Source organism: Antedon bifida, chromosome 7 (assembly GCF_963402885.1).
Source record: "Antedon bifida chromosome 7, ecAntBifi1.1, whole genome shotgun sequence".
Classification (NCBI taxonomy): domain Eukaryota; kingdom Metazoa; phylum Echinodermata; class Crinoidea; order Comatulida; family Antedonidae; genus Antedon; species Antedon bifida.
Window position 1 is genome coordinate 12,475,290 of NC_136232.1, and position 21,415 is coordinate 12,496,704.

The 21,415-nt window shown below is 33.0% G+C and overlaps 2 protein-coding genes across 5 annotated transcripts; one reads left to right on the forward strand and one right to left on the reverse strand.

The window, feature by feature from the left end:
• On the reverse strand, positions 1 to 8,720 carry LOC144847797 (DDB1- and CUL4-associated factor 6-like). The gene is made up of 15 exons (XM_078704317.1): positions 8,490 to 8,720; positions 7,726 to 7,787; positions 7,229 to 7,399; positions 6,333 to 6,437; positions 5,998 to 6,111; positions 4,421 to 4,556; positions 4,078 to 4,304; positions 3,735 to 3,825; positions 2,852 to 3,648; positions 2,654 to 2,712; positions 2,062 to 2,206; positions 1,754 to 1,910; positions 1,203 to 1,288; positions 349 to 454; positions 1 to 130 (listed from the first exon to the last, which is right to left on the reverse strand). The coding sequence occupies exons 1-15, from the start codon at positions 8,575 to 8,577 to the stop codon at positions 81 to 83; spliced, it is 2,394 nt and encodes a 797-aa protein (XP_078560443.1). The 5' UTR covers positions 8,578 to 8,720; the 3' UTR covers positions 1 to 80.
• Positions 8,721 to 8,750: 30 nt separating this feature from the next.
• On the forward strand, positions 8,751 to 20,853 carry LOC144847805 (mitochondrial pyruvate carrier 2-like). 4 transcript variants are annotated; one of them, XM_078704330.1, is made up of 6 exons: positions 8,751 to 8,840; positions 9,632 to 9,815; positions 10,668 to 10,708; positions 13,886 to 13,970; positions 14,565 to 14,676; positions 16,522 to 17,843. In XM_078704330.1, the coding sequence occupies exons 2-6, from the start codon at positions 9,638 to 9,640 to the stop codon at positions 16,583 to 16,585; spliced, it is 480 nt and encodes a 159-aa protein (XP_078560456.1). In that variant the 5' UTR covers positions 8,751 to 8,840; positions 9,632 to 9,637; the 3' UTR covers positions 16,586 to 17,843. The 4 variants fall into 4 exon arrangements, with proteins under 4 accessions (XP_078560456.1, XP_078560458.1, XP_078560455.1 ...); XM_078704332.1 differs by lacking the exon at positions 16,522 to 17,843 and adding an exon at positions 18,341 to 20,853 and having other exon boundaries at positions 8,828 to 8,923; XM_078704329.1 differs by having other exon boundaries at positions 8,828 to 8,923; positions 16,522 to 17,842.
• The last annotated feature ends 562 nt before the right edge of the window (positions 20,854 to 21,415 follow it).

The following is a 21,415-nucleotide window of genomic DNA, read 5'->3' on the forward strand; positions in this document are numbered from 1 at the left end:
GTATACAAGATTGACTCAACATTTGAGAAATACTTCGATCATAAGTATGTGTTGTGTGCTCTATGGTGGCTATCAAATCATCATGATTCATCATCACTACTGGAAGATTCCATTGTTTGCTGATTTCGACCTACAACAAACAATTTTATATTATTCTTTAAAACTTCTTATTTTATGTCTTTAACACATGGCCAAGGAGTACCAAAGAGTACCAATTTTAGTAAATTAATCACTGTCCTATCAGATAGATGGTAATCCCCCTGACACCAGGGTTATTTTGTGAACAAGTTCACCGGGGTAACGCCCTATCCATCTCAAATGATAAAGTTATAAGGAAAAAATACTTACCTGATCTTAAATTTTGTAGCGTTGACATCATGCGCAAAATGAACGATGGTGGAACCGTTATCGTATCTCTTGTTTCTTCAAGCATTAACTCATTCACACGCATAACCTGCCAAATAAAAATGTTAATTTGTTATTGTATATGTACGAGTTCTAAAAAAAGGTTTAATAACATTGCTTCTATCAAATAGCTACCCAAATGGAAATGTTAGTTAGTAGGTTAGTTATAGTGGGAGTGTAAAACCCCAACAAAAATGTTAGTTGTATATCAATGTTTATTACATTCCATAAAGCTCTGTCTACACTATAAAACTTTATATGACCAAAAAATGTGCTATGAGCATATATATAAAGTATATAAATCATACTGTAAATTATAGAAACAGTGCTCATATTCGGAACATGATCTCATAATCGCGTCGAGCATAGCTCATTGGCGAAAGTTCCGTATTTTTTAGTTGTATGAAAAAATGTCTCTGGCGATATATATAAATCCAAAGGCAAATTACTGAAAAAAATGACAATGCTGTGGATATCAGTGACTGGATCTCAATGGAGATACAAAAAAAAAAGCGAAAAGCTAAATCAAATTGATAAGTTAAAACAGCCAGAAAAGTTAGCAGAGCTTTCGGGAAACACTAGCCCTTCATATATATATTTTTTTTTTAGTAATACAGACATAACAATACAAAAAAAAGCTAGATTGTGCCAAGGAGTGGCAAAAGAGGCCAACAGCTTCTGTCGACAATTAGGCGTGCCACTCTAACTGGACACGATAACACTGCCATATTTGCGCACTTTTTTTGTCAAACTAGTTTGATAGTCTAGACAGAGCTTTACATAAGGTGTTAACATACCTCATCCGCATTCATAGGCCTACATGGCTCATCTGCCAACGGTGCCCATAGCTTGATATCATAGTCAATACCACTTGTTGCGAGAACTGTAAAAAAAAAAGCAACTATAGAATCAGTATCATTTAAACTGAGTGATTGGAATTCAGTGACTTTACTTCTATTAATTGTGTAGGCACAATTAAAAGATTATGGCTTGTAAATAAATATTAGACAGGTATATTATAATTAGTCATGTTGCAATCTGCTATTGATAGATGTTTTATTTTATTTTTATCTTTTACTAAGTCATTTTTTATCTATTTATTTGTATTTATTTTTTAGCTTAATTTATTTTCAAGTAATTGTTTGTATCATTATAGGCTAACCAAACAGAAGATTTTTATTTAAATCCAAGCATTAGCCTTTATTTCTTACCTTGTATTTACATGCACCACTCATTACAGAGTACATGTACATAAATGTATGAAAAGAACACAAATACACAAATAAATAAAATACAGATTTGTTTCTGCACTTCCAACCAAGACTCAAATCTACCAAATTCTACTAACTTGGTTCATAAGGATGTGGCTGAACACAATTTACAACATGTCTGTCGCCCTCTAGAAGCATGAGAAGTTGAGTAGTATGACGATCCCAAATGAACACGTGTCCGCAATCAGAACCACTAAGCACAAGATTATCACCCCAGAATCCAGATTCCTTGATCTAAATTTAAAAGTAGATATTTTAATAGACACATTTTTCTTGTTAGTTTCCAAACTGCCCAACACATGTATCAAAATGAAATCCTTTCTCTTGATCAAAAGGTGGTTTTAAAGAACTTTAAATTACATGCACGGTAGCCGTTGTTGCTCACCATTGTTCTGGAGTTTCTGTGACCTCTGTATACACTCTTGACCTTTAATGAAGTCACATTTCTAAATTGCTCTTTTTCTTTCTCTCTTTCTTCCCTTGCCTTTCCAAGCAAAGCTTGCCGAACTCGTTCTCCTTTGCTCATCACTCTGAAAGTATAAAAATCATTTAAATCGTAGATAATTGCGAGTCAATTGTTAAAATTCTTCAATACTATGGTTGTTTCTATGGTTTAAGTAAACACAACAGAAAACATTGACAAAAGAAAACTTTATTTCCAATCAGAAGAATTTGCTTGCAGTCAAATATACAGTACCAATAATAAATCAAACCAAAGAGATTTATAACAAATCTTTGAATTGAGAATGTAACCACCATTGCAAATAGTTAAAAGAGTTAAGAGTATTTCCACAATTGTTGACAATGTGTATGAAGTCAATTTAGAACAAAATTAATTACTTTTCTGTATGTATAAAATCAAACAAAATCTCAAGAGATGAACAAAGGATAATGATGATGTCATAACATACAAACAAAATCACAAATATATAATGCAACCAAAAAGTTTATGTTATATTTATAGTTTGTTTTCTTACCTTTCTGCTTTTGCTTCTTCTCTTGAATTACCCACATCATCGCTAGCTTCTCCAATCCCCTGAAAAAATGTTATGATCATTTTTTAAATCTACAATGTACAGAAGTATCTATATTTAACGGCTTTGGGGCAAGCATCTTTTAAAAATTTATACAAATGATTTGACACTTTCTATCAAATATCAAATTGTGATGCATACCCATCTTCTACTGGTACCTGCTTCTTCACGACCCTCATTAGAACACCTTTCTTCTTCTTTTTGATCTTTTACTTCATTTTCTAATTTATTTTTAATTTTCTTTCCTTCGTTTTTATCACTTTTCTTTCCTTTGGAATCATCTGAACTTGAATTGTCAGAGCCACTACCATCTTTATCACCACCATCATCATCAACTTTGAAAACTTTTTTACTACGTCTGGAACGACTACGGTCCTTGGAAGTTTCAGATTCCTCGGCAGCACCTTCGGACGCAGAACTATGTTGACTGCGTCTCCTTTTCTTGTCCTCAAAACTACCAAGATCGTCAATTGTTGTACAACTTTCAGATTTTGCTGGCAATGTTGTAGAAGATGGCATGTCTGTATCACCTGAGCATTTTTCCTGCCAATCAGAATGTTTTTTAGAGGAAGATATTCTATCAAGTGGTGTTTCATTAGGTTGTTGATTATCTAAAGTTTGTTTAACTTCATTGGTTTCAGAACTTTCGTCTATTTGACTTGAACTTTCTGGCATAGAGGTTGCTCCTTCACCTAAGGAGCATGCCTCCATTCTTAAGGAAGTTGATTGTTGACTATCAGCAGAATGTCTTGATTCTCTCTGAGCAGGACCGACTCTTTCAGCTCTTGGTCTTCTGGGTTCTTCAGTTCTGAAGGATGTATCCATAGATGTTCTTGGAAGATCAAGCAGAACTAAAGGTTGGCTACTGGCAGCATCCTCAAGCCATCTAGTAAAGAGCTCTGACATCCGTTGCATCACACTTTGTGAAGACTGTGTTTCTAAAACAAAAAGTTTCAAATAATTATCGTAAACTAATTTCTTGTCAAAATTTCAGTGTCAAGTAAAAATGTATTGATAGGCTTACCTGCACTTTCTGCCCGAGGGCGTGCTGTTGGGCCAGTATCTGACCAATCACCTCTAACACGTAGTCTTTTTACAGGATTAACCGGTGGCATCTGCAAGAAATGAAAATAACAAAGGTTCTTTTGAATTAAAGTAACTCTTTAATTCACAGGAGGCACAAAATACAGCAGAACCTATTAAGGGGACACTATTAGGACCTACCAAAGTTTTTTCTCAATATGGTGTCCTCTGAATAGGCACTAACTGTTAAAACAGGTATTGCTATTAGTTCGTTTCACAGGAAATATGGGTGTCTTCTGAATAGGTTCTACTGTAGGAATCTACAACAGTATATATACACTTACTTCATCTTTGTCTAATAGAGGATCAGCTTTTCTTTCATCGGGTTCTTCAATCAATGTATCTTTTTCATCGGTGCCAAATAAGTAGATGTACTCAGAGGAGTAGCTTACAAGCATTTCTCTTCCATCATGACTGTAGCTAAGAGATGTTGGCCTGCAATACTTAGTCTGCAGATGTATTGGGCTAAATCTGCTAAACATTCCATGAATGCCACGACCAGTAAAGTTACCTATAACGCATTTCAATAGGATTAACAAATTTGAGACATTACTGGTTTGTGTTAGATTCTGATTTTGTGAAAGATGACAGTGCTCTTAAAACTGACAATAAAAGAGATTCTCATACCAGAGCCTTTAGTGCCAAGCATTCGTCTGTCAAATATTCTTATCGAGCTATCAGAACAACCAACGGCAAGATGATATGGAACGACTGGATTCACGGCCAGTGAAGTAACTGCACAACGACAGTTTATAAGTACATCCTGAAGATAAATGAAAATAATGAACTTATGAGTGAACTAGATAGAATATTTTCATGAAAAACATTGACTTGTCTATGAATGAGGTGGAGCCGAGTTTAATAGCCAGTATGTCTTTTAAAAATGTTCCATTCATCCATGAATAGAAAGTATTCATTATTTTTTTATTAATAACACAACTACTATGAACAATGCTTGGAATTTATATGGCACACATTAAAACGCACTAGACTGCATTGCACAAAATGTAAGACAAAAGAACATGAATGTACAATGTACCACATGAATGTACAACCTGAATGTGCAATGTACCACCTAAATGTGCAATGTACCACATGAATGTCCATTGTACCACCTGAATGTACAACCTGAATGTACAATGTACAACATGAATGTACAACCTGAATGTGCAATGTACCACCTAAATGTGCAATGTACCACATCTGAATGTGCAATGTACAACCTGAATGTGCAATGTACAACCTGAATGTGCAATGTACAACCTGAATGTGCACTGTACCACCCGAATGTGCAATGTACCACCTGAATGTAAGGGCGTGTGGCGCTGTGTGTTGGACGTTCGACTACTGATCGTTAGACAGAGGTTCGAATCCAACTCTCGCCGCATTGCTTGTATCCTTAGGCAAGATACTTTACTTACGTTTACCTCTCTCCACCCAGGTGTATAAATGGGTACCCGGTTAGATCAAGACACAACTTTGCGCTGATTACTAGCTGCATATATGGGAGTATGTTTCCATAGGTGTTTGATCAGGAAATGACTGGGGTAATAATGTTCAGCGCATTGAGAGCTTGCTTATATGCGCTATATAAGAATGAACTATTATTATTATTATTAATGTGCAATGTACCACCTGAATGTACAACCTGAATGTGTAATTTACCACCTGAATGTGCAATGTACAACCTGAATGTGCAATGTACCACCTGAATGTACAACCTGAATGTGTAATGTACCACCTGAATGTGCAATGTACAACCTGAATGTGCACTGTACCACCTGAATGTGCAATGTACAACCTAATCGTGAAAATAATGCATGTCATGTGGAACATAATCAACCAATCAAATGGCAAGGGATAGTTGCGCAAGCTTATGTCGATAACCGATTGTAACTACTGTAGCTATTATCTTAATGTGCGCATGATACGTTTCATATTATATAGGAAACAGTATGCACGAGCACTTATGTAAACTGATCGCTACTGGTCATGGTTAGCCATACTGCACGCGTGACACGATTCAAAGTTTTCATCTGAACTCATTTCCAGCTCAACTCAACTGCATGTATGTCAACATATTTTGTGCTACTTTGAGTTGTGGTCAGTTGCATGTGAACATTATCTTTAGGAAATATCTGACAACAAATGATATTTAGACAATTAGTAAAGTACATTTATTTATAGAAAAATAAGAACACTACCTCTCTACACTCATCCTTATTACAATTGGTTTTCATTCGTAAATCAAATAATCGTACTGTACCATCTTCACCACTGGAAATGAAAGCGTGAGGGTCCTGAGGTATTGTTGCCAGCTAAAATAAAGCAATTTTAATATAATTATGGACATTTTTTGTGACCATCCAATATACCCCATATATTATCATTTTAATTTGAACATCTTTTACTTATATTATATTATACGTTCCAGATATCTGGAAGTTTATACACAATGCCAATAAATGTTACAGTACTGCAAAATGTCTATCAACCCATCAGGCATACAAACAAAGCAAAAGCCATCCAAATACAGTACCTCATATACAGTACCATAGTGGCAATTGAACATGTTGAGACCGTGAGTATCTTCTCTCTCCAACTCATTAAATGCCAACATACCATCTCCTGAACACGATACCACCTAGGAAACAAATAGTAAGACTTTTAATAGAGCTATTTTGTATTATAAAATGATTAAAGCACTGTCTACACTATCAAACTAGAGTGTGATGTGCCCAAATATGGTAGTACTATGACATCATCGTGTCCATATATGGTCACATCACATTTTTATGTCAAATAAAGTTGTGTAGACAAAGCTTTAGACCATTATCAACAAGGAAGAAACTTACTTTTGCCCGATATGTGCAATCTATTGTTTTTTGTATAGTGGCAACATTAACCATGTAATAACCAAGTAAGGAATAAAAACTCCAGAGGAATGAGACTATCTGCATGATAAACCACGCATGAAATCTGAAGTTTCCTATAGGCACGATCGATCATGTGTGTGAATTAGCATTTGCTATCACCATGGTTGACTTTGCTGCAGAGTTTACATGAGCTCTAACTTATAATTGGTCAAATTTTTGGTTATTATTTGTTTGTTATCATTTACACTGTCAAAGACTGGTCTCCCAGTACTAGTACACTGGGGTAACTCCCTACTCGTGTTGAAAGATGTACTAGGTACTTTAAAGTGCACATGAGCTAGATGTGTATACCTACGTTAATAGTCCTTCCGAGACTCAATCTACCACCAGAACCATAGAGTGAGTGAGCCTCGAACCCTTGCCGATGTTATGGCTACTTAATTTCTCAGCCACTCACTCACTCAATGGAATTGGATATACATCCTTGCATATCCTAAATTAGGGGAAACCAAATTTAAATCCTTTAACTAAATTTGTTTATTGTACAGTATTATATTACCAGCTTATTCCGAGATACAGGAATGTATTTAGCACAGAATATATTGGCTCTGTGTCCTGATATAATTGAGGCAACCTTCGTCCTAGTGTGGCCATTGGTTACAACCAGGTGTTTGTCATCTGATCCTGATAAAATGGTTTCCCCATTCTCACTCCAACATATACTGTTAACCTGTAAAGAAATCAATTTTTAATGTACGTTTTTGTAAAATAATAAAGATCAAATAGTTAATAAATTTGCAAGAATTTGACAGCAGACATCCATTCTCTAGGTAATGATTCCTTGGACACCGAAGCACAATTCTGGTTATGACTAAACTCAAGAGTTCACTTTCATTGTGTCATGGATTGGAAGTGGAGCTTTAGAGGGGAGGGAAGAACAATCCTCTGGATCCACCCCTGGAACTGTACTCTTCAGTCAACATGAAAGTTGTTTATTCAACTTTTCACTTTCAATGTTGTTCATGCTGACAATGTGCTAGAGTTGAGTATACTTACACAACCAGAGTGAACAGCTAGCTTTGTGTCTAGCTTCAATCTTTGTACAAAATTAGCATCTCCTGGTTGATAAAAAATTAAAAACATAAAAACAAAATCTGTTTAGGGCAGAATGGTTTGTTTGTGCTACTATCTATTATTTGCCTTTATAAACGCTTTTTTTTATTTGGTTCATCCAGTTATCTTTTGATCTTCCTTTTTGTTTTCCTTATTGTTTGTTTGAGGTATCATCTGATATGGTAAATGTGTCCAAAATAAAAAAATCAAAATGCGCAATTTCAAATTGCAAGAAAATCCTTGTGCAATTTGAAATTACGCAAATCGTTAAATCGTGCATAATAACTATATTTTTACAGTATGAAGATGCATAGACTACCGTGGTCAAAATGACATAATGAACAATTTATGCACAGTGCCTGGACACCAAATATTGACTGTGGTGATGGAAAATATTAATTTACATACATTGCAGGAGTCGCATGGTCAACTGTGCCAGAAAGAAACAGAAACTTTAAATTACTTTATTAAAGAGGTTTACCATACAGATAGCAACAAATAGAGAGAGGAAGGGTTTTGGGAAGTACAAGTTTCAGAATCTGTAGTTCTTTTGCATAACTAGGCTACATTCTAGGCCTAAGCCTAGTAGCTTTTCATTCTTCATCAAACTTCACAACTGTAGCAGCCTGCTGCTGCTGAGCTGCTGCCAAAACACAAACTTGATTCAATCTTGGAAATTCATCTCAAATTAGGCTATATTTACTTACCAATAATGCTTCTACGAAGTATTTGAAAATCTAGAGAACCAATTGAACGAGCTCGAGCTTTCCATGTTATATTTCTTTTTCTGTCCATGGCATTGGAACTATTTAAAAATTATATTTTTAAAGACAACAATCAAGAAAATGAATTTTGTTTTGATTGAAGCTACATCCATGTCAAAGGTCAAAGTCAAACCAATACAGTGTATAGCCTCTTTGCACCATACACAAAACACAGAGAGCAACTTTTATTTCCCCCCCCCCCCCCCCCCCCCCCGCGAAGCGCGAAGAGACTATCATACTGTTCCAATTGTTGACTAGTTAGTAAGGCTAGACGGTGATAAATAAGCCACAAATGTAAATAAAAGTAACAATAGTATTTCTCAGAAATCAGCAATTTATTTTGATTAATTTAATGTTTTATTAGGTTAGTTAGTTAGGTAATTATTTAAAGTACTCATCTTCTTTAATTTAATGTTTGAATTTACATTATGACAGTTACTAGGCCTAGACTACTGACTGACTGATAAAAAACTTGTAGGGTCTTAGTCAGTCAGGCCTAGCTAGGCCTAGTAGGCTTAGCTTAGAAGACTAGGCCTAGGCATAGAGCATAGGACCTAGTAAGTTCGGCCTAGTCTGGGTAGACTAGTCCCTAGGGTAGGCCATATAGGCTAGTGTATCCATAACCTCCATTGTGTATCTAGCTATACATGCTTTTTATAGTCATAGGCCTAATATTAAACATAGAGTTTTATCATTTATGCGCAATTTGAACGATTTGTGCAATTTGAAATAGAAAGTATTTCCTATATCTGGCCCTATTAAGACATTAATTGTTGCTGGTTCTCAAATCAGTACTGTATGTAATACTAATAGAAATACTAAAATAGGCCTAACTAAAGGCTAAATTGATGCAGAGCCGAATTATCCTTTTTAAATGTAGCCTTAGGCTTATTTAATATTCTGTAAAATACGCTTTTGAAATTGTACAAACATGTTATTTTTTGTTAAAGTCATTTTATTTATATTACAAAATTGAATTGAAGGGTTTTGATTGAAATTTCTACAGTATAGAATTAGAAGAAAACTAAATGTCAATGTAAATTTAAAATTATTTGTTTAAACCTATACTTTTTGCTTTGTTACAGATTTAAATGGCACTAAGGCTGTCTGCCTTTCAAGGTAGAAATGTTCTCATAAGCAGTATACGAAAGTCGGGTACAGATGCCACGACAGCAGTCAAAGCAAGATCATCAATTCTGTCGAGACTTGATCAGCGCATTCAAGATGTGCTACCAGGACGGATGAAGAATCTATGGAATCATCCAGCAGGTATAAACAGACAAACTAATCTCTGTCTACACTATCAAACTACTGTAGTTTGACAAAAAAAGTGTGATGTGCCCAAATATGGTGGTGATATGCCCAAATATGGTAGTGATTTGACATCATCATGTCCATATGTCCAGATTTTGTGTAGTGTAGACATGCTTTATAGTACAGTTGCCACCCAGGACAGCAATTGACTTTCACTCACTGATTTCATTTCATTCATCTGCTCCCTTACAGTTCACCAGGTGGTTTTTGGGTCTTCCTCGTTGCTATTTGCCTTCTAGTGTCCAGTTTAGGACTGTTCTGTCGGGTTCTTTTCTCACCAGAGGACCAATCCAGCACCAGCATCGTCTCATGATATCCTCTTGTTGGCATTAAGTAAAGGGCTCTTGGTTGCATGCAAACAGAGACACAAATTGATTTACAAAAGCGACTATTGGCATGGTCAATCATGTGTGTCATTTATTATTTTCTATGAAAAATCTTGTTTTCTCTCTGCATGGTCACACCTGTGCATCTGATGCCCAGTCACAATAGACCACATAATTAAGGTGGCAATAGAACGCATGGTTGAGTGCTGATAGGAAACATTCAATTTGATTGTCGCTGGTCGCATGGTCAATGACTATCGGCATGTTCAACCATGTCGATAGAAAATACTATCAGTTATAAACATGGATGGTCGACCTGGCCTGTAAATATTGTTTTTAACAGATAAATAAATCAAAATTCAATATTCGTTTAATAACGGAAATAAATAAGGCTCATTTTTTCCTGCTCTTTTCAAATTATGCAACCTGTAGTATTGGTATCAGCATATTAAACCATGAATATTATTCTTCATTCTGATAGGTTTAAAGACTATACACTTCTGGGCACCATCATGGAAATGGGTGAGTTACTTTGTTGCTGGGATAACCTAAATATTATTATATAATTGTATTAAATATTCAGTATAATTCTCAAAATATATAAAGTAATATTTGGGTATTATACAGTAGCTCTGAAAAATTGGATACATGGGAATAGAAACTGTTGCATGCTTTAATCTTTGAGAATTCTGATAGAATTGTAATTTTATTAAAATTGTCTGAAGCTGTTGATTCTGTATTAAACTAACTACAGTATTATTAATGTATATATTTATATATTGAAAACATGAATTAATTGTAGCATGTTAGGTTGGGTACCAGCAAAATTAAATCTTTTACTTTCAATAATCATTAAATATTGAATGGAAGACAATTTAATAGTGCTGCTAATTTATTGTAAATTGGACTTCCTGTACTACTATGTGTAGTATGTACTGTTGTAAATATATTGAAAAACCAATTAGTTAGATATTTAAAAATTGTTTGATTGTACTGGAACATTAAGCAGTGTACTAATTACTAATAATTATAATTGTATTTTAGTTGAAATTCAATCTAGTTTGCATTTATTATTGCCAACGTCGATGATAATATTCTTTAATTACACCCATTAGACCCAATTATAACACCCATGGCAGGAATAATGAAACACATGACATTCCTATTCCCCTGGATAACATACTCAATGTCACCTTTTGCAATTTCAATTTATTGAATGACACGCACAGATTGTAGGGACATCGACTCTACAGCTTTACGTTCAATTCTCTTGGTGTAGCTATTAAAAAACACAAGGCAAAGTCAATACAAATAATACAGTATTTCCTAAAAAAAATGAACACTTACCTAAAATAACCTATTGTTGACATTTTGAACTTATGAAATTCTATGGTTTAATGTACCATTTTGTATACAATTATATTTGTATTAAAAAACAATTTTATCTTTGTTCATGCATGTTCTATACAACAAGTTCTATCAAAAACAAGAAAGTAAAACTTTCAGCTAATGCTATATAAATCCTTCTTTCCATGGATTTATTTCCCCACATAAATTTATCTCCAATTTGTATCTTGTTATATTACATAGCCTATGTAAATACGTGAACGTGATTGGTTGAAACTGCGTCACATGACTACCGCTGCGAGGATCGTAAATCGTATATATCCTCGAGAACGATGATATTGACCGATTAATTTTCGCGTAATTATCGTGTCCCCTGTCATTAAACATATACATTCTCGAGTTCGATGATATTGACTGTGTAATTTTCGTGTGGCAACACTCGCGTTTGCCGATAAATAAACAAAAGTCATCTACTGGATTTGAACTCGGGTGGAATTGTCACTCCATCGCAAGACAACGCTTCCACCGTTGCGCCACGCAGCTTGCTTGAAGAAATTATTCATCTAAACTATTTAAACTATGCATACATAGCGCCCTCATTTGTTATTAGTCCTCCCTAAATGTGATGAAACACCGTTTGTGATTGGTCAATACTCACGGTAGTAACCTAGTAACTAGTACGCGCTGAACATCCGGAGATTCGGCTCCTCGCGATCGAGAGAAGACGATTAATTGTTTATTCGGCCTACCTGATTATAATATTATTATTAAAGCCCCCTTCCCTACGTTTTTTAGATCTAATTTAAGATCACAAACTATATTTAATGTAAAAATAATACTATATGGTCCTATTGCGATAACTTTTTTCGTCTTTAAACGGTTAAAAATGTGAAAAATAAGTCGATTCTAATAATTATAGCGGCCCGCTATAAATCCCAAAATGCATTGCGCGCGGATTGATATGTTTGTTTTTCACCTGTAATTCGCCCACTTTTCGATCGATCGTGAGGCCAAAACAAATGGAAGACTCCTAACTTTTCAGCGAAAATACAGGGTTTTCCCCAATTTGTATCAACGGAGTCTGGCAAAAATAGAAAGACAAGTAATGCAGCAACTATACAACGTCAGGCTAGGTATATAGCTAGCGTACGATGTTCGTACGTTACCGATGTTTACCAGCTAGGCCTACAAAACTAAGCCTAGCTAGGCTAGGCCTAAGACCGTCCACGAGAGGTCGATTGCCGCGAGCTACTTAGGTAGTGCATTGTTTCTCACTTTTTATCATAATTTACCATAAAACGTACATTTAAGACAAGGAATGACATGGTTTAATGTTTTTAAAGTGATATATATGTATTATTTTCCAAAAAACGTCCAAAATTGCAGGGAAGGGGTCTTTAATAGGCTTATTGATGGAAATTCTTCTGTTAATTTAAACGACCTAGGCCTAAGTGAATATTTTATTGCCAAGGAATCATTAATTAGTAATTATCTGTATATTATTCTTCGCAAGGTAAGGTGTCTTTCTAGGCAGGAGGCTTGTTTACATACAATACAAATACTATAGTATAGAATAGGAGGCCTAGCCTAGCTTCACCCAACCCAGCAGACTTGTTCTTGGCTATATAATATAACAGATATCGCCTTTTATATCGGTAAAATATAAGATTTAACATCCCCTCGGGATGATATTATGTTCTCGGGGAATTATATATCCCTCAGCTGCCGCTTCGGGATATATATATTCCCTCGAACATAATATCATTCCCTCGGGGATGTCAAATCTTATATTTCACCTCTAAGCAGGCAATATCTGTATAATATTTATCTCCAGTTTGTATCGTGTTATATTTATCTCAACAAGAAAAATACATAGGCCTAGGATTATGTATAACATTGGAACTGTGCGCAAATATAAACCTAGGGCTAGGCACAACAACATTATAATTCATAGACCCATACAGCCGACTTTCTTTCTGACCAATGCATGTTCAATGCTAACAAAATGGACGAATTACAGGAAACAATCAAGCCCATGAAGGCTGATCAGTGATATTGCGATAGTGACTGAAACTTAGATAACCGCACTTTCTAATTCTGCGGAGTATAATATTGACTGCTTCAATAACTTTAATAACAAAAACAGCCACATAAGAAAGGTGGTCGTATAATAGAGTGAAGGAATTCAGCGACATCATTGTTCCGGAGGAACTAAAAGTACAATGGCTACTGTATAACCACCTACCAAGATTTGCACCATATTTAATAAGTCCTTCCACACATGTGCTGCCTTCATGTACTGCTTATATTGCTATACCCTGTGTATTTAACTATCATAAATTATTATTGTAGGCACTTGTTATTGCTGGTTTAGCAGATCTAGCTCGTCCACCAGAAGCCCTCAGTGTCAGGCAATCGGGTGCTTTAGCTGCCACAGGTTGGTTCATTTTGTTGTGTTTTACATCCATCAATATCTTTTTGATTAATTATTTATTATTTACTAAAGAGTAATTTGTTTTTAAAATGGTTGATAATGTTTTAGGCCTTTAACAATGAATATATAAACCAAATTTGTTTTATTTGTGTTAGATGGTGAAAATAAATTTTTACCCTTTTTCTTGAAATTCTATATTTTTTATTGTATTTTGTGTATAATTTCATGCATTTCAAGTAAAGTCTTTAATTTGTGTTAGTGGTAACTGGTTTATAATTAAAAGAGGTACAGTTAGTATGAAGAATAAAAGAAGAATTAATTTGAGTCAAGAGGCCAAGCAGTTAAGACAGGGGCACACAAGTCCAAGGCTCTCCTCGACCGTAGTTCTGGTTATAGAACAAGTCTTCTCAATTAAGGAATCAAGTCCAGTTTACAAAACTGGAGGTCCAGTGGCTCATGTGCACTTTAAAGAACCACCCAGTGCATCGTTCGGAGTAGGGGTTTACTGGTCCATCTCAGCCCCGTCATTTGTGGTAGGCGCTGCACTGGGACAGCCATGGACCATCAAATTAATCAATATTTTGATTCTATTTTCAGGTATAATTTGGTGCCGTTACTCACTTGTAATTATTCCAAAGAATTACAACCTTTTTAGTGTCAATTTCTTTTTAACTATAACTGGAGTCACTCAACTGATTCGTATCTATCTGTAAGTTTTAAAAGAACATTTTTTAAATATGCACAACTTTTGTTTCCAATACCCCTTTTACATTGCCTAGCAAATCTCCAGAGTTTTCACACCTTGGAGAACTTCAGAGTTCTTTATTGTATTAAAACTTGTTAGTGTGGGGGAATTTTTTTGGAGAGAGAGAAAGGTTTGGGGTGGGAGTAATCTCTACAATAATAATAATAATATATATTTTCTAATTATTGATTGAATTCATACAAATCCATTCATTTCATTTTCGCATTTCCTTTCAACTATTGCTTTCAGTTTAAAAATCGTAAATATCTTCTATGAAATATTTGAAGAAAGAAAGTAAGAATAAAAATTGTCATTGAAATTTTAAAATGTAAAAAGTTACAATACTGGTATTAAATACCCAAGATTGGTGTGATACTAAAAGCTGATACAATTCAAGTAATGCCAGGAAATTAAAGAGATCGACGAGATCCACTTAACAATTATTCTTATTTCATTTTAGACAATAATATAAGTATATCAAATTTTGTTTATTAGTGCTAGGTCAAGTATCAACATATTTTCCTTTTAAATGAGTACTGTACAGTAGTACTAGTAGTAATCATCACAACCCTGTAGAGGCTAGCAGCAACAGTATTATTTACTTTAATGTACACTATGTATTATTGTAAGCCTTTTTATTATTACAGTCATAATGATGATGGTTATGGTTTTTCCAATGTTTCAATATATTTGAAAATAACCTTAGATGAGGAATTCACATTGATATGGTAATTTGTTCCAGTCGTTACCTGCCTCTGATTAGTTGTGAAGTGCAATCTTAAAATGATGCCCTCTCATTACAAGGTGCAAATTTCAAAAAGAAATTAAATACATTATAATAACCATCCATTATATACTGCAAACTTTATATCAACATGCACTGAAAACAATATGACCACTAGAATTTATGTGTACACCACACAGTGTTGCTTGTTTTTAGATGAGAATAGTGATATAGATACATTCTGAGCTGAAACTAAAAATGTTATGGCCCTATATTATCTAGCTAGTCAGTTTTATAGATTGCTTTTATACATCTACTATACTAAAGTATAAAGTGAACTTTTTATTCAAATTAATCAAAGGCTAGATGGGAGATTAGTCTAAAAAAGCAGTGTTTTGATTTTGGCTGCAGAGTAGAAAAGTTTATAGATCAAACACACTACAGTCACCACCCTTGCGTTGCACAAATTCTAAACATTTTCAAGTTCAAGTTTAAGTTATCTTTATTGCTGGATATTAGAACCATTAAGTGGAACTAATACTGAATTGAATATATTCAAAGTTCCAATCAAATGGCAAGGATACACTCAGGTGTGTTTATAATCAGGCAGAATCGTCGTTTACCGTACCTAACGAGCCAACAATACCGTCATGAGTCCGAGGCCCACTCGATCCTAGTTCTATTGGTGGAACAAGTTTTCTAGAAAAGGAATATAAACCGTACTGTAGGTCCAGTGTACTTTAAGAACTTAGTTCCTCATTCGAGACGAGTAGGTGAACTGGTTCACAAAATAGACCCTGTATCAGGGTGATTACCACCTATCTGATAGGACAGCGATTAATTTACTATTGTATTGGTTGGCCACATGTGCCTAAAGAAGTTTTTTTTGTAAATAAATAAAAAGTATCATGCTCATCTTCATCAACTTTAGCATTCATAGAGTACCTATTATCTCAATTTATTATTTCGAAGCATTCTATACATTGTCATACTATTATAAATAATTAAAGTACAGTAACTACAATTTACAAATTACATACAATATTGTTTTTACAATATTCTTCAAATTATATTATTTTTTTCAGGGGGAAAAAACAAAGCGAAGATTTAAATTCACACATCCAAAACTTTTATGAAACAATACAATAATGGCAAAGATGAGACAAATTGGCACTGAAAAATGAAGGCAGCTTTTGAGTTATATTAATTAATAATATTAAAATAATAATATGGATACCTAGTAGCAGCTTTGTGACTTACTATGAGCTGATTACAACTGCAATTTATTAGATAGGCAGCTGAATTTTATTTTATTAGACATGTTTGTAATCCGTGTAAATGAATATGTACCTATAATATATTTGAAATAAATAAAAATCAATTAATGAAGACATTCCTTGATAATAATAATGATACAGTAAATATAGGAAAAAAATACCAGTCACCCAGATAATATTAGGACAATTACCCAATTACTGTAACTAACATCACTACCATAACTTATACCCTTTTCACATCTGCAAAAAGTAACAACTTGTAAATTCATGTTTTAACCAGGTTGGCATAGTGTGAAGACAATTTTGTGGAAAATCTCCCGCGATTTTACAGGGAAAAAAATCTTAGGAGAAAAACACACAGGTGTGTAGCCTGTCCCAAGTTGTTACTGTGCATGATTAATTTCCCTGGTATTAAACTAACCAATCATAGTAATCAAATAGCAGCCAACTATACTTTCTCCATGATTTCTTAAAGTTTGCGTATGCGTATATGAAAACCTGTAATAAATCAGGAGATCAAACTATGTTACAAGTTGTAACAATTATGCAAATTTATGAAAAGGGTATTAGTAATAGTAGTTGTCCCATTATTAGGATAGATTATGTACTGTATCAAGTTTATATTTTGTTTTTAATAAAAGTTATGTTTTTTCTTAGTATTACTAATGAAAATAAATTAAGATTATAGGAAAAAATACCTACTACTAGACAATTACCATTAACCATAAGGGGTAGTATGAGCTAGTTTTTCAGATATGATGTTTAAACTTGTTGATACCTGTAGTATTCTATACAGAGAAGTATGTGACTTTTATCCACAAATTATGTCAATCTGTCCTTAAGATACTCTACCTATTTATATTTTTCTAGGAAAAAACTATGTTTTAAAATTTGTTTACAAAATTATCTGTTTTAATACCAAACAGAATAGTAATTTGAAATGGAATATGACAAATATCATTAGGATATAGATAATTACAGTAATTTCTTTTTGTATTTATTTCATATTAAAACTGTAACCATGTACATACAGAAAATTGAATTATTATTTGATTATTTAAACAGTATTAAAGATTAAAAAAATGTTGATTATTTATTTATATTATGCTAGAGGCAATAAAACAGGATGCTACAGACAAGAAGATTATATTATTTTCAAATAAAATGATTTTATATCAGAAATAATTAATAAATGGCTCATTAGTTTTATTGTAATCACATCAATTAGTTCTGCATTCTTTCCATGAAATTTATGATGGTGATGATTGCTGTGTACAATACTTTTCTTCTTCTTTATCTCAAGAGAGATTCTATTCTGTTTGAATGTATGCAGCATGTACTTTACTTTAACATTTTAATTGGTGGCATCACATCACCCAACCTAATTGGGTTTCTTTACAGTGTCAAGGTCCACGGGTGAGGATATTCAATGTTGAAAGGGCCAACTGTTTGTTACAAATAATTTAGTTTTACTCCATATTGTTCATGAGTACAATAATTCTTGTTACCCCTTAAAATTATGATTAAAATCACTGTAAATGGAGTTTGCCTAAAGCCATATGGGCTTATTTTGTCAATGTTGGGAAAAACATCCAAGTACTAATATCAACGTTTTTGTTGCTTTCAGATATGAACAACGTTTAAAAAAGGAAGCAGAAACAAACCAAGTTGTTTAGTGAATTAAACGACTATAGAAATCATGTAGCTGCACCATATCTTGCTGTAATTGTAGTACTGTTCATAGAATTTGGAAAATATTGTTTTGGGGTTTTTAATCTATAGTAAAATATATTTATACTTAAACTGCAAATGTTTGTGGTTATTTTATGTCAGCTTTCATTGATATTAATTGTACAATCATGAAATATTTGAAATAGATCCAACAGAAATAAATCAGTGAATACCAAAACTAAAATTTTATCTTGTGTTTGAAAGTTTGGTTTTTATTCAAATTCAGATTTTATCTTTGTGTTTGAAAGTTTAGGGTTTTGTTTTCAAAGTGTCTTGTCAAATAATTTTAATTTTCTTACAAAAAAGTAATGTCAAATGTTTATATAAAAGAAATTGATGTGCATAGATTTTAAAAAATTTTTTTCATTTTGGTTGTACAATCATGAACAATGATAAAATAAATGTGAACATATCTATAAAACTTTTAACCTACCTGTGTAAAGTTACATTCACACATTGCCATTTTTAAATAATGGAAATCATATTATTCAGAATTTAACAGCACATCTTCCGTTCAATAGAATAGAAGAAGTGTGAATATAGATTTATACAGTATACAGTTATAAAAAAAAACCACCAGCATACTTTCTTCAGATACACATTTTTAGAAGGTTAAAATTTCCATTTTTATTGCATACTGCATGTTAAATTGTGAGGTTTTTTTTCTGTACTGTATGTATGTGTCAATTTTTATATTGAAATAACTACAAAATCATGTTTATTAAAAATCTTTCATTAAATTATTTAATACTCTCTACTGTTTGACGATATCAAGGCTAACCTGTTAACCTTAGATATTAAATTTTGAATTTTATATCAAGGATAACGTTTTCATTTTAGATATTACATTTTGCAGTTGAAGTAAAGTTTGTTTACATTAGCCATTTCAAGGTTTATAGCTGTACATATATATTTATCTAGGACTATATAATATTTATTACAGAAGTTATATAAAACATTGTGAAATACTTTTCCTATGCAGTTGTACATTGTAATAATTTAATAAACTCTGAAAAATGCTAAATGTCTTACAATTATGTAAACAATTAAAATCCAATTCAACTTTTGAATAACTGTAAAAGTAGCTAAAGTCTTTAATCACCAAAGCACCAAATGGTTGTAAAATTCATAAAGAAAACAAGTCATTTTAAGAAAGAAATAAGTTTACCATTAAATCTTTACTTTCTTAAATGTTTATTTGGTGAATTTACTTTAGTTCCAGTAATTTTGCTGTCATGTTTATTTCAAACGTTGGAGAAAACTTCATTACGTTCTTTAAAAATACTGAATTGGATTTTAATTTTTTACTTAAAATTTTATTAATAATTCTGAATGTGCATGTTCATGGCTGGGTGTATTTACTTGTGCTCATCAAATTATCTAATATGAATATTAAGGTGTTAATGGTGTAGGGTGTATTATTATATTGTATTTTAGTCAATATTTCTCTTAGGGTCACCCCACAAAGTAAATACATGCTGAGAATTGAGTACTAACTCTAACTTCTAGAACCTTGTGCCAGAAACCTTGCATTGTTGTTGCACTCACTTCTCTAAATTCACAACAATTTAAAAATCATCATAATAATCAAATATAAAAAATACTTGAAAAGCACTTTATAAACTACACTTTAAAAATATTAAGACTGTTTGGCAAGGTGGTACAGGAGGGAAAAAAGAAATGTGTAATTATGTGCTTGGGTTTATATTATAATGTTTAGTTTAGTTATCTGTTTTAATTCATTTTAAATATAGTATAGCAGCTGTGCTATTTATTTCTAGTGTGACAATCTAGTACATTGGTATTCTTGCTTGGGATTGTAAAGCTCTGTCTACACTATCAAACTTTATGTGGAAAAAAAATGTGATGTTCCCATATATGGACACGATGACGTCATGTCACACTATATTTGGGCACATTTTTCTAGTTTGATGTGTAGACAAAGCTTAATACATGTTTAGTTATCTATTTTTAATTCATTTTATTAACAGTTATTACTATTTAAATCTAGTATATTTTCTCCGAGCAGAGTAGGGGATGGATATTTTTGCTTATTGTAATACATTTTTAGTTTCTGTTTTAATTCATTATAAATATAGATTATAGCAGCTATACTATTTATTTCTAGTATTGCAATCTAGTATCTTCTCCAACCAGGGGGAGATGATGGGTATTTTTGCTTGTTTTATATATAGGCCTAAGTTTTAATTATAGTGCAGCAAGTATAATATTGTAGAATTTGTTTGTTTATTAGGGCACTACTGACTGTGTCAGTCGGTAAATTTTACCACAATTTATATTAATATCATGGTTATTTATTATTTTGCTGAAATTTACAACATTTTAACAACACGATTATGATACGTTACCCGAGTTATAATAAATTATATTACTTTTTGCACAATTCTATCTTGTAAACTAATATTGATTTATTTAGTTTTCTATATTTACTATGATTTACTACCTGTACATTTGACGCCAATGTTACGATTAAAGAATTTAGAAAACTTTTCAATATAATTTTCATTGAAACAAACTAAATTTATATAGGCCTATATATAAATTCAAAAGCATGAAGAAACCTAAACCGCCCAGTGTTATACTTGAAATCTGTGAAAATGAGATTAAATTACTGAAAAAAACATTCTAAGTATAATGGTTTGCGCCATCTGTCGATGAAGAAACGTGTTAAAAACTTGGATTTCACTTTAATGTGGTTTAGCGCATTTTGTTTATTAAATGCTTGATTTAACAGAGTAGTAGATGTCTGAACACATTTTGTTCACATGACACTTGGCTGACAACATTCATCAAAATGCCTACACGTAATAATTATGTGGGTGTCATATGCATATTAGGACTAAAATTGATACAAATACTGTACCTAAATTAACCAAATTAAATCTACATTTATTTCATTTTCATTTATTTATTCATGGTCAAACACAGTAAAATATTTACGTGGTTTGAA